Genomic DNA, 13058 nt, shown 5'->3' on the forward strand with positions numbered 1-13058 from the left:
ACTTTTATAAAAATCAGATTTAATTTCTTCCAGGCAGACTGCTACTACTACTTGCAAATACTGTATTGTTTATATAGCAGGACATGAAAATATGTATATTTTAACAGAGAAAAATTAAAACTGCTTTACATTTGATTAACTTCTACAACTCGTGTAATGCTTTAATCCCTTAATCCTCAGGATTATAGATTTAGTGGCCTAAGATCCCCAAGAGTCAAAGATTTAGCTTTAATTAAGTGTATCTGTCACCTGTTTTTTAATATCCGCATGTAAAAATCACATGGATGTTGAAGAGCTTCTTTAACTGCACAGATTTAGGCTGCGTGGTCGGTTCTGCCCTGCTCCGGGGTGCAGAGAGCCAGCCAGCAGCCAGGGAAGCTGTGAAATCCCTCCCGCATCCTTTTGTGGCTTGCTCAAGCAGCTACAGGACAATCTCATGCTCAGCCTTGTCCCCAGACTCAAGCACCTTGCCCTGTTTCTGTACAAACCGCCAACGACAGTCATCCCTGCTGATGTTCAGTGCCCATTGCTGCTGGTGCACTGGGCACCAGTCCTGCAGCACCCAGTGCTTCTTGCTCCGAGGAGTGAACGTGCTGTGAAATGATTCTGTACCACCTTGCAGGAAGGATCTAAATCGACCTTCACAACAGGAGATACTTCTGAGTTCAAAATGACTGAAAAACTCAAACCCTGGGACTTTGTTCAGACACTTCTCTGTCACTATTTCTCATTATGAAAATAAGGGGGGAAAAAAAGGAAGAAAATACATTTTCCATGATTGGATTTAACAGATTAACAAGGATGAAGAAAAAGATGACAAAAAGTTCTCCAGGCAGCTTTATATTTGTTCCTCTCACCTACAAGTATCTCCTGCCCTGCAGCAGCAGCCAGTAGCTTTTCTAGGACAGCAGCAAGGCTGGGGACAGAGGGGGATTCCTGCAATCCATACAGGAGACCTCAGACCTCACTGTCACAAATGGGAAAAACTTTGTCCCAGGGATATGCTTTTACCTCCAATGCGTATTTTTTTAGATGAGGTCCATTTTAAAAGACAGAAAAAGAAAAAACGATACCTGGTCCTGAGTACTGTCACACTGGGAAGCACAACAAATAATTAAACCTGAGGACATCTTGGAAATAAAGCTGCTAGCAAAACCCCAAGTTTCTGGTAGATAACTAACTTTGCTTCCATGCTGCATCTGTGTAGCGAGTCTGTGGGACGCAGAGGTTTGTGTGCTTTGCTAAATCGGCACCAATATACCCAAAGCTAAGCTAGGTCTGAAAGACAGCACCTCCCCTCTCCTGCTACCCAGTCGAGCAAATTTGCATTATTCAGTCACATGTATCATACAAAAGCAAGTGATAATAACATTTTGTCCCACTTGGCCTTCTCCATTTTTCTAATTATTAAACAACCTCTTGCCAACTTCTCATCACAGATTAATTAAGGAGAGTTTGTTAAACCTGATGTGGGGACTGCTCCAGTGTTATCAGGGCAGGAACCTTTTGTCCCCATAGTGTTTTGTTTTGTTTTTATCATCAAAGCTCTGGAAGGAGTCTTTCTCAGAGGAAAAGGTTGTGCTGAGTTACCTGTGAGGAGCCCAGGCCCCATGGAGAAATAGTGTCCAGCAGAGAGAGGAGACAGGGTCTTGGCTGCAAACAATCTTTTAAAGTGAAAAAAATGGGGCAAGCAACACACCAGCAATATCTTTATTTTTTTTTTAAGGAAATCTCCCCCTTAAACCTAAAGGATTTGCTGCTGCCTTATGCACATCCTACTCTGCAGCCTCTCCAGCAGCTTTGTGGACATCGGCACATTTTATCAATCAAGTGTGTGTGACACCAATGGCAAAGATAATGTTCTTCACGGTGTGCAGAGACCACTTTCAACTCTTAAACAGGTGTAGTCTGTGCAAAATTAAAGTAATTCTTTAAATAAAGGTGGCACCTACCTTACCATTCCCAGATGCGCTGCTAGGGACTCAGCGTCTGAGAGAAGCGCAGCAGCTGCCAACAAAGCACAGGATCACCTATGTTTGCGCAGAGATCCAGCTGAGGGGGAAATACTCCAATTTATAACCTCAGGGGAAAACAGGTTTGGTGTTTAATGCAGCAAATCAAGATGCGAACAGAGTTGCAAAAAAACAGCTTCCACTCAGAGCGGGTTTGCTGTTGTACAGAGTCACTCAGCAGGTCGTTCGGGAGGAGGACGTGAGGGGAGGGACATGGTGCCTGCGCTGCCGCTCTGTCACCCCGCTCCTCACTGGATCCAACGGGACATGAGGAAAAAGCCACCGGGGAAGGGGCTGAAAGCCCTCCCTCGGCTCTGGGGCAGTGATAGCCCGGCATCTTGCCACCCGGCAGAGCCACCTGTGGGCAAACCATGGCGCTGCCGCCCTGAGGGAGCTGTGAGGGAGCCGCCCTGAGGGGAAGGCCGCGGGGGGGCGGCCTTGAGGGGAGGGCCTCCGCCCTCTGTAGGCCCCAGCGCTGAGGGGCGGCTGCCATCAGCGCAGATTCGGGTGAAGGCTCCAGGATTCCATGACACCCCTTCGAGCAGCTCCTGCTCAGCTCCCTCTTGGCCCGGGCGCAGCGTGAGGAAATGGCAGTGACACCAGAACTGCGTCATCTGGATGTTTATCCCTTGCGTTTGGCAGGCTAGATCATAGCCTGCAACACCCAAGTGTCCACAGAATTAGTCGAAGCCTGAACTGAAATGAGTCACCACAACGTGCCAAGCTCTGTCCAACAGTATTTTTTTATTAAACCATTATAGCAAACACCGTTCAACACACAACAAAAATCAACATGGAAGTTGTACCCTTTGACATGAGCCTATTCCCTACTTAATGACTTACAGTAGAAATTAGCTACTTAGGTCTACAGTGACATTAGTGTAAGGGGCAGAAATTTGGGAAAACGCTACAACAATCATCTCGGTGAGCACCATCGAGCCCCGCTGTCACCCAAAGACGCTCTTGGCTGGCTCTTCTTTGGGTTTCTCAAAGACTGTTTCACCCCCTGTCCGATCCCGGCTGAATATGGAGGGTGCTGCAGAGCCCATTTGTTCTTGGAAAAGAAAACCAAGAGAAGCAATCAGTGAAGCACCACACCAAATTTGGGGAGTAAAATGAGTGCTGCTGAAATACATATAAACACATTTGATAAATATTTCATGCGTGCATTACTTAGAATCATAGATTGGTTTGGGTTGGAAGGGAGCTTTAAAGGCCATCTAGTCCAACCCCCCCTGCAATGGGCAGGGACACCTTCAACCAGATCAGGTTGCTCAAAGCCCCGTCCAACCCAACCTTGAAGCAGGTGTGCTTCCCAAACCTTAAAGCACAGGACGTCCCAAGCACAGGACAGCTGATGGCACCTGTAGGTGGTCACTACCATTGCCTGTCCACTACCAAATCCCTGCAGGTGCTTTAGAAACTTGGAAACTGAGGCCCAGGCTATTATGCTTAAAAGGAGTTAAAATTAATTTTTCCTTATAACTCTCCCACTGGTGGTGGAAAAGCAACACAAAACCGGAGCACCAGGGGTGTTCAGTGCAAGCAGCCACTCTTCTCTCACCTTCTGTCTTTTATCCCCCCCAATTTCTGCTTCATCTCAAACACATCAAATTCATCCAATTGAGAGGCCAGAAATCCCCTAATCCATGACCAAGCCTCCAATCTTCAACTTGGGCAGTCATTGACATCACATATGGTTCTAGGGCTTCGTCTGAACCCTAGGTTCAGAAGGCAAAGCCAGGGCTCTCCCTCCCGCTTTGTCCAAACAGGGAGAACCATCACTCCAAGCAGGACCCTGTTGGCACCTCTTGGTGCTGTCAGGATGATGGACGCAAAGTCCCTGCATGGCCACATCAGGGTCGGTGAGCGCAGCTGGCTGCTGTGTCAGAGACGCACCCTTTCACTTGAAAAAAAGCAATTAAGTCAGTGTTTCACTTTGGAAGACTGTATAATCATTTCCATCAAGGAGACTTACCACACTGCTTCATCACTTGGTAGGTTTTGGATTTAATTTCCTGGTTTTTGGAAAGCTTTCCTCTGGCTCCTTTGAGGTCTTCTTCCTTCACTGGCGGACGCTTCTTTTTCACAGGGGCTGGCTAAGAAACATCAGTATTTTGTGTTTAGAAGCATAGGAAACAAAGCTGCCTTTTGTTAATACAATATCCCACCTATTTCAACTCTGAGACCGTGCACTCAGGTACTTCAGATCTTTGCACAACCACAATTTCAAAAAAAAAAATCTTCCCAAAATCTGTTGCCACTGTTACTGTTCTGAAATTGTCTTCTGATTGTACAGCCTTTGAAAAGACGTTTGATTGCTTACATATTTATTTTTAAATTTGTTTTTAAATTTTCTCTGTCCAGCCCTGCCTGGTCATTCTGCAAGTACAAATAGGTAATTCAAGAGTCTGTCCAATATTTGGGAAGGAAAAAAACCTTCATTACTAAATGGTGCTTGTGCCTCAGTCTACTCACTACTTCTTTGGGAAACTGGTGAGAGATTCTGAAGTCTGGCTTCATTTAGTTGGAATAAACTTAAAAGTTGACCCATAGTTATTGAACTTAAATTTAGGGAACAAAACTATCTGAGCACTCAACAGGGTTGTCTACAAGCATGTACTGAGCACATCTGAATCACTGGACTCGGAACCCAAAGAAGGAGAAGGAAATCTAATACGGATACAGATGCATCATCAGGTGGTGCACTGCAACATCCAAGTACTAATCTGTTTACAGTTTATCATGTTAGAAGAAAATCGCGATAACATTGGTTCATATCAGCCTATCCCTGCCTTTAAATTAGCACTTCAAAGTCAGTCAATCAGCAGCAGTCAGTACCATTAACATTCCCTCTTCAGTTTACTATTTCAAGGAGAGGTTGTGAAGGTCCCACCAGGCAGACCTTGTGGCACGGAGCCAGGGGCACAGGAGATGCAATTAAAAAGAATGAAAGACCCCCACACTCCCAACTAATAGACTCACACACCAAAACGTCAACGAGAAACTTCTCTGACCATTGCCACCTATGTAAGACTGCTGATATTTGGGTTCTGGCAGTGGTGGAGCCCACTTACACATTTCTAGGCACCGCCTGTAAAGCTAAAAACAGTTGTGGAGGGAAACAGATCCCCCAAGGCCTGCGAATGGCTGGAGCCACAAATCCCAGGGATCTTGCAGAGACAGTGTGTGCATGCCTGGCTCTCAGCAGGGGTGGGCTGGGTGCACTGGAGCCTTCGGCATGTTTCCTGCAGGCTGTAAATTCCCGGGAACGCTCAGAATAGCTCGCTGTCAATCCCTTTTGCATGTGTTGTGGGAAACAAAACATTCACAAGACCTCTGGGGAAAACACTCTATGCGTAGCCAAAGCAAGCAAGGGGAAACGGTGGCAGCAAACCCTTCAAAATTCACAACAGCTTTTGGTTGGTTAGCTGGTTAACTAAACATCCCTTCAGCCAGGGATTCACCTGCCTGTCTGTAGTGAGAATTGGCATGTGATGGGAACAGTCCTCCATGCCCATGGCGTGGTGTACAGTACAGACCTGTGTTTGGTCCAACACAGAAAAAACTCCTTGTTTTGTTAACAGTAATATGAAACCCACTCAGGTCCTTCACCAATTATTGTCAAGAGACGGTAACTGTGAAGTTTCTTTCCATGGGGATAGGGGACTTCTTGGGGACCTCTTGGTGAGGAAATGAGGCACTTGCAATGCACCGAGACACAGCCAGGCTGAGCAGAACTGTTGAATTTCCCCCAGTTATCTTAAAAGAAAACCTCTCATGCTTTGATCACAGGTGGATTTTCCAGCAGGACAGCTGCTGTGGATTAGCTGGCCCCCAGCTAAAAAACTAGACAAAGGTTACTGCGAGGCAGAGAGGTGAGCCCTGGACCTGCCAGCACCAGCAGCTGCCAGCGTCGCAGCCGCACGACAGCTAATTGCTCCCAACGCAAGTGCATTTGTAAGCAGGGCTTCCCAGCAGCCCTTCCCAGCTGGCGGAGCAGCGCAGCCTGTGCTTTATCTCCTCCTGTCACAAGTCAAAAAGTGTTGGTTTACAGGACATGACTGGTTTTTTAAGTCTCTTTTTCTTTGGAGTAAGGAAAATAAGCCGAACTGAGTTACTCTATGCGGTCGAAGGATTGTGCACTCCCAGTGTTCTTACTCTCCATCCCACCCACCACGTAAAGCTCTCACACTGGGAGAACTCTGCTAGGCGCACGGAGCTCACAGTGAAAACATAACACGTGAAAACCTCAACATTTCTGAGCTAATTTTAAGATCACTTTGAAACAGTGATTATTGGGAAACCCACTAAAGACAAACCATTAGTTACAAAATGAGCGTAAAAGTGTGTAGTACAAAATGTCAGTCTCAAATACTGTAACCTAACAGTTATAATTTTCAGTCACACTCTCTCTTTTCCTGGACATTAAAAGCTTTACACAGCAGCACACAGTCATGTCCTTTCAAAACTACTGCCAAAATTTCAAATAATTGTCTGAGAAAGCGTGTTGAAAAAGCAAAAATCACTCCTTCTGTGAAAAATCCCAAACCAGAGCAGTGGAAATGGTTTTTCCCTTCCTACAGAAATAAAAATATTTATGATAAAAGAGAACATTTAAAAAATAAATTAGTTAACCACATAGAGGGCAGCTGCTTTCCTTCATCAAATAAACCCTACTAACAACTTGTTAAAATATATAAACAGAGCGTTTAAACACTTCAACATAATCAAACAAGTCACATAGAGCAGAAAAGCCGAATTCATTGGTTAACGAGAGTAACTTGCTAATAACCTATTCCAAGCAAACCTTCTAAAATACATTTGTCGGGCACCCTGCTCTAACGAGAGCCAGCCGCACACAGATCTCCCCGTACCTGTGACATAACTGTGGCGCTTACTCGACCGTAATCCCTTCCGAGGTTGTTTCCCGGCTTTGATTAAATCCAGCCCGTGAGCTCTGCGAACGCCTGTTTTTTTCCTCGACTTATATAGAGCATCTAACATGAAGTCATTAGCTGGGTCATTTTCCCAAACCAGAACCCAGGATGATTCAGGTTGTCAGAGGCTGTTGTTGTCGAAAGGTTTATTCTTAGCGATGACGAGGGTTTGCAGTATGTACTGCGCCCTGCGCCGGGGGACGGATGGAGTTGGGGACAGACGAGAGCAGACAGCTGTGGCAGCGGGATGGCGGGGAAGCCCGATCCACTACAAAACGACTTCCCGGGGAGTCCACTGGGGCTCTATTTATAACTTTAAAAGGCAAAACATTGTTAGGGACACAAAATTAACTCTGAATCCTCTTGATGGGGAAGGTGGGGGGGCGGGAAGAGTTTATGTTTCTTTCCCGGTGTAACAAAATATACATTCTCTAAAGATTATACAAACCTAACGCCCAAAGCATAACATTGTGCCCTAAATTGCTTTTGCACAGCCATCTTTAACAGAGGAGTATTTTGTGCATTTTGGAGAGTTAATAAAATAGGCTGTAGTTTCTATGGTTTTACCCTCACAGTTCTATTGCTGAGCTTGCTCCGATGCCGGTTCTTACACAACTGAGACAGTAAAATCACTTTCTACTCACAGTGGTATTAGTAAGTTTAATTATTTCACCTGTCATCTGTATAGGAATAGCTTACTCAGACATGAATAAATCCAGTGTTCCCCGCTGCACTGCACATGCTGACAGTAGTAAAACCTTTTCCAGAACTTTTAACATTTGTTCTCTAAACAATTTTTTAATTAAATAGAAAAAAACCCAAACAACTCCAAGCATAAATTCTGCTTTTTATTACTGGGAGAGGATTGGGTGGGGGATTGTTTCCCTTTTATATTCTTTTACATTAATTCCTTGCATCATGAAAAAAAAAATAAATCAGCTTCTGTGACTGCACTCAACACCTACAAAGAACCAAGACTCCAGCCAGGTATGTTAATAGGAGAAAGGCAGATGTGGCAGAGCTCCAAACATCTTTTACTGGTAAGATCGACCATTGTAGTGCTAGAAATCTGCCCTGGAATTTTCTTGAGCTCTGCCTGCGTTTTGCTTTGGCTACAGAAACACGGGAGGTAAAATAAAAAGGTATTCTTCATTATGAAATCATCACATCAATAGCACAGCACTAGCACCATACGATCAGGACGATGGGATTTGTCGGTTGTGAACTATCCCCCAGGCCTCCGGGTGCCCATTTTGCCTTTAAGCTGAACTCTTTCCAGGCCTGAGAAGATGCTTTCCTTTACGTGACTATTGGGGGAATTATTTGTAGGTTAAGAAGCAGTTTGGATGTTACAGACTTAGAAATTCAACATAAGAAATGGCTATTTTAAACCCACGGCTTCATAAACTACAGGAAACACTTCTGCAGAACAGCAGTACCGTTTTTTTACAGAGTACAGCAGTTTTGCCAAAGCAAAAGAAAAAAAACAACCTATCGACTTTAGGAAAAACACCAGATTTTTTTTTTCTATTGTACAAAGTAACACCTCTCCTCTACTAACATGTTTCTATACAGTCCCATAAGCGTCGCTATTGTGACATCACCTACTACAACAGGAAAATAACATTCTGCATGTTTAAAGCAAATATTTAGAATTCAAGACACAGAACTATTTTTTCCCTTCAGCTTTCAATGCTTTTCCCTATGCTTCATTTAAGTGGTGCTACATATTCCTCACTCAAAAGCAACAGTTATGCTTTCAGGGCAATTTAATTTATACAAATGAAACCATTACACAAACAAAATTACAGCACCTTCAGCCTGCATGCCATCTGGGGGTAGAAGATGAGGCACCTACAGAGTTGGCAGCATATCCTGAAGTTTCTAAGACATCCCCCATAGCCCGGACAATTCTGTTCTCTTTGATTATGCATTTCCTAAACCAATGCTGAACAAGCACAACCATTTCTCCTTACAGATCATGGGTTAATTTTTCCTTACAGAAAACCAACCTAAATGTACAGTTACTTACATTTCAGAGTAGAAATCCTGTTCACCTGGTTGAGGTCTTGAGATCTGTTAAATGGGACACGAATGACAATGAAACAAGATAGGCTCATTTATTTAACAGTTAGTATTAAAAATGCAAGTTAACCCTCTCTTCATCTTCCACTGCAACATGAAGTATGGGAAACTCCTTCGCTGAGGAATGGTTGCAGCTAAAATGTGGTGATGACCATGGAGAATTTAGTGAATGTCCACAGGTCTGACCACCGTGATCTCCCGAAGACACAGATCTTACAGATTTGACTCCCCCTCCAGGAGAGTGCGAACATCACTCAGTGGACTGACAGGCCAGATAGCTTGAAGATTATTCCCTGAATTCCTTTAAGGATGCAGCGGGTATGGGGCTGCTTGTGCGTAGTAGGTGGGAAGTAACGGGTAAACACAATGGAGGAGTTACAGAAGTAATAGTGGATTGACACTGCAGGTCCAGCCCAGCAGCACCCACTCAACTGCTCCCACCAAGGCAGTAATGAGTGATAGCAACAGCAGCTCACTAAGAACAGGATTTCTGCTGTATTCTGGCATAAAGGTATCAACCTCTCACCATCTGCAGTCAAATAAATAAATAAAAATAAATAGAATCACCTGCACACGGTCACATTACAGCTTCACAGTGAGCCAGCTCCTGTCCTACACAGTCCTGCCTCATTCCTCCAGCACTCCGGAAAATTGATGGTAGATACCTTGCCATACCTCCAGGGAACCTGCAGAGTAAGATGGCATCTTTCTGCCCAACAAAGCAGAAAAACCCAAGGCTACACTCAACTTTGTTGGGTACAACAAGGGAAGGCCAAGTGCTCGCTGCAGGCACTTGGTAATCAAAGCACCTGCTTCCCTGTAGCTTAAGATACAACTCCGCACTACACAGATAGCACGTAGGAGTGATGTCTTTGTCAGACAGACAAGAATCAGCACTGCTTTCCCCATCCCCTTTGCGTGGTTTTGGGAAGTAGCAGAGACTAAAGTAAGCAAGGAAGATATTGGTTATCGCTGGCATGTTGCCCTCTGGAGACAGAGGGGCTACTTGGTCCTAGAACTAGACATCCCCACGTGGCCCTTTTCTGTCTCGGAGGAGGTACTGCAGGAGTTCTGTGGCACTGCACCAGCAAACTTCTCAACAAGATCCTCAGACATCTCCCCTCAGCTTGCATTTCTACTACCTGCTGCAAACAAATCAGAAGGGGAACAGAAGATAAAACAGGTTAACAAGTTACTTACTCAGGCCGTGCCTCTGCTGAGGGGCAGGACATTGGAAGTAAATTTGGAAGTTTCTATGTTTACAAGTTCTTGCTGCCAATGACCAAAAGGTCTGGTTTTGCTTGAAAAGCCAAAAAGCAGGCTGCGACAATCAGCTGAGTGGTTAAAGCATTTTAATATCAGCCTACACTCCAGAAGGCCTCGGGTCAATGTTCTGTGATCTCAGGAGTTCTCAGGTTGCATATTGAAGGTTTTATTTTCAATATGAAAATACAGATAGTTATTCTCCATGTGTGCACGTGCAGAGAGCAAAAACCCTCCCCAGGGAACATATCTGAGAAGAGCCTGCAAGGATTCTTACAGTTGTAAACAAAATTTGCTACTTAATACTAGCGGTCTCTCCAACTGAAATGGGACTTGCTATTAAGTTAAATGAATATATCGAACTTAATACCAACGTGAGAGTGCAAGAAATTAGATCTGCTGTTCTGAAGTTAAACTCCAGTAGCAAAACCTGCTTCCCACAACGGCACATTATAAACAGTGAAACTCAGGCACTTTTAAACAGAACGAGTATAAAACAAGTGTACAAATCTGTAATAAGTCAAACTTTATTGTAAACCATTATACAATGTAATTACATCAGATACCCTTAAAAGTTTAAGGTAACACCACTGATTAAACAATATGGTCCAAACAGAGGGCAGCAGAATACAGCTGTTGGTTTTGCTCACATAGGCTACACTCTGAAATTACTTACAAACAAACCCAACATTCAGTTTGAGACGGATAACCCACGCAAGACAAAAACACCTACAAAAGAGTCCCTTTTTTAAAGATACTGCAGTTTTACTTTGTAAAACCATAGTAGTCATTTTCAGTAATTGAACTGGAAACTTTACCTAAAAAAGTTTGCATGCCTATGCTGTAGATCTACTCTGACTCGATGTGGCTGAATTTATTCACTTTCATTACTGGTTTCCCCTGTAAAAGCACAGCAAAGTTGCAAACATGGGTTAGTCAAGCACAGTGGCAGAAATTCCTTGTGATGCTCAGCTCTCAGCAGAGCGCAAGAGCCCACATCTCCCTCCCCAGGCGCAGCTGGAATCGGAGCAGACGCCTGCTGGAGGGGATCACTTTGCATTGCTTTAATTTGCAACTCAATTTCTGAGTTTTCCCTGAAGAAAAGCTATAGTACATTTTATTAGCAACATTAACATACAGCATTTACCTACTTAAAGTAAGACAAGGGGACCTGAACATATTAAAGCCAGAACTTGAAAACCACGAATTAGACAACACCAGTGTTTTAAGTTTATGCAGATGTGTCACAGGTCAGATACTAGAAACAGTTAATGCATTTAGATTGACCATTCGTGGTAAATTTGATCTCCATCAATACTTCTGTGACTCTTCTCTAAGTTACAATCCCTTTCTCTTACTTTGGAATATACCACGTAGCTTATTTTCATTAAACAGAATCACATTTTTTTAAGCACAGCCTGAATTAAACCTTTGCTATGAGCTGTCCTGAAGTACGTTCCTCAGGCATAAATTTAGAGCGTCAATTGGAGGATAATGCAAACGTTGTCATGTTGTGACATTATTACTGGATCAACTCTTTATGAAAAATTTACTTCAGACTGTACTGCCAGTACATTTCAACAAACAGTAAGACATAGTGAAGCACTAGGCACATACTTCCTCCTCACACAGACAAGCTCTTCTGGCAAGAGCACCTGTCCTACTTGTACCTTCTGCAAGAATTCAATTTTTATCTTACAAAGTGGAAAACTGCCAATTTTGCATTTTCCATCTCTTTCCCAAGATAGCAAAAAATGAATAGAAAAAAACCCATTTTTGTTATTTGGCTAAGGTTGCAAATAAAATTTTGTATCTTGCTAGAGAAAGTCAGAGCTGTTTTTTCCCCCCCTCTGAAGATATGCTCCTCTTGTTACTACTGCGGTATTTAAAATACTTCTGTCTCTTTGGCTCATAGTGCTTTACTACATCATCTCGCTAGGCATATCAAAATCTCAAACCAAGTGACATTAAGCACTTAAGACATGAAAAATTAGGCATTCATATACCTTTGCTAAAACCATCTTCAAGAAATTACTCCATAGTGCTTTACACTGTTTTGTACTTGGTCAATAAGTTTGAGGTCTGCTCAAAACAAATATTTTTACATGATTAAGGCCATAGTTTTATACTGACACTTCACAGATTAGACATGAGACTAGAACTAGAAATAATTTTGATAATTTAAGTAACTGGAGAAGAAAAGGAAGAAAATGAAAGCTCGTACAGTTAAATTTGTGTGCGCTGCTCAGTTATCTCTGACGGTTGACGAGGATAGCGATGGCTGTGCAGTGGTATGTAGCACATGTTGAATAGCTTTATTTCACTAACTGAAATAGAACAAATCCTATGCTAAAAAAATAAATGCTGACATCTGTGACAAGAGCCAGTCCTAGCTCTTAAATCCCTTTGGAAAAGTGAGCTGTATGAGACTATTCTGTTGATGAAAATGAATTCCTTGAAGTACTGTGCTTTTGGAGATATGCGCCCACCCAGTGGAAAATAGTCAAGCAAAGTCACACAATCAATGAAAACAACCAAAAAACCTAGAACAGAGGCAACACTGATTAGGGACATTTCCCCATCCCCCCACCCCCCACTTCAGAAAAACTCAAGATTCCGTTATCATTTATCTCTAGATTTAGTCTAAAAGAACAACCCTGGTCTAGTGGGAGGTGTCCCTGCCCAGGGCAGGGGGGTGGGAACTAGACAACCTTTAAGGTCCCTTCCAACTCTAACCATTCTATGATTCTAAGAAACA

At 43.4% G+C, this 13058-nt stretch overlaps 1 protein-coding gene across 1 annotated transcript; it reads right to left on the reverse strand.

The window, feature by feature from the left end:
- Window positions 1–2814: 2814 nt before the first annotated feature.
- On the reverse strand, window positions 2815–7323 carry MUSTN1 (musculoskeletal, embryonic nuclear protein 1). Its single transcript, XM_009891247.1, has 3 exons — window positions 6890–7323; window positions 3991–4111; window positions 2815–3066 (listed from the first exon to the last, which is right to left on the reverse strand). Exons 1-3 carry the CDS (start codon window positions 6896–6898, stop codon window positions 2960–2962), a joined length of 237 nt encoding a protein of 78 aa, XP_009889549.1. The 5' UTR covers window positions 6899–7323; the 3' UTR covers window positions 2815–2959.
- Between the last annotated feature and the right edge of the window lie 5735 nt (window positions 7324–13058).

Source organism: Charadrius vociferus, unplaced genomic scaffold, assembly GCF_000708025.1.
Source record: "Charadrius vociferus isolate BGI_N301 unplaced genomic scaffold, ASM70802v2 scaffold758, whole genome shotgun sequence".
In the NCBI taxonomy this organism is placed as follows: Eukaryota; Metazoa; Chordata; class Aves; order Charadriiformes; family Charadriidae; genus Charadrius; species Charadrius vociferus.

Bases quoted from the DNA above. Each gene is read 5' to 3' on its own strand.
- MUSTN1 (XM_009891247.1), bottom strand. The intron at 3,067-3,990 runs GTAAGTCTCCTT...TTCTTTTCCAAG, and splicing joins CCAAGTGATGAAGCAGTGTG to AACAAATGGGCTCTGCAGCA.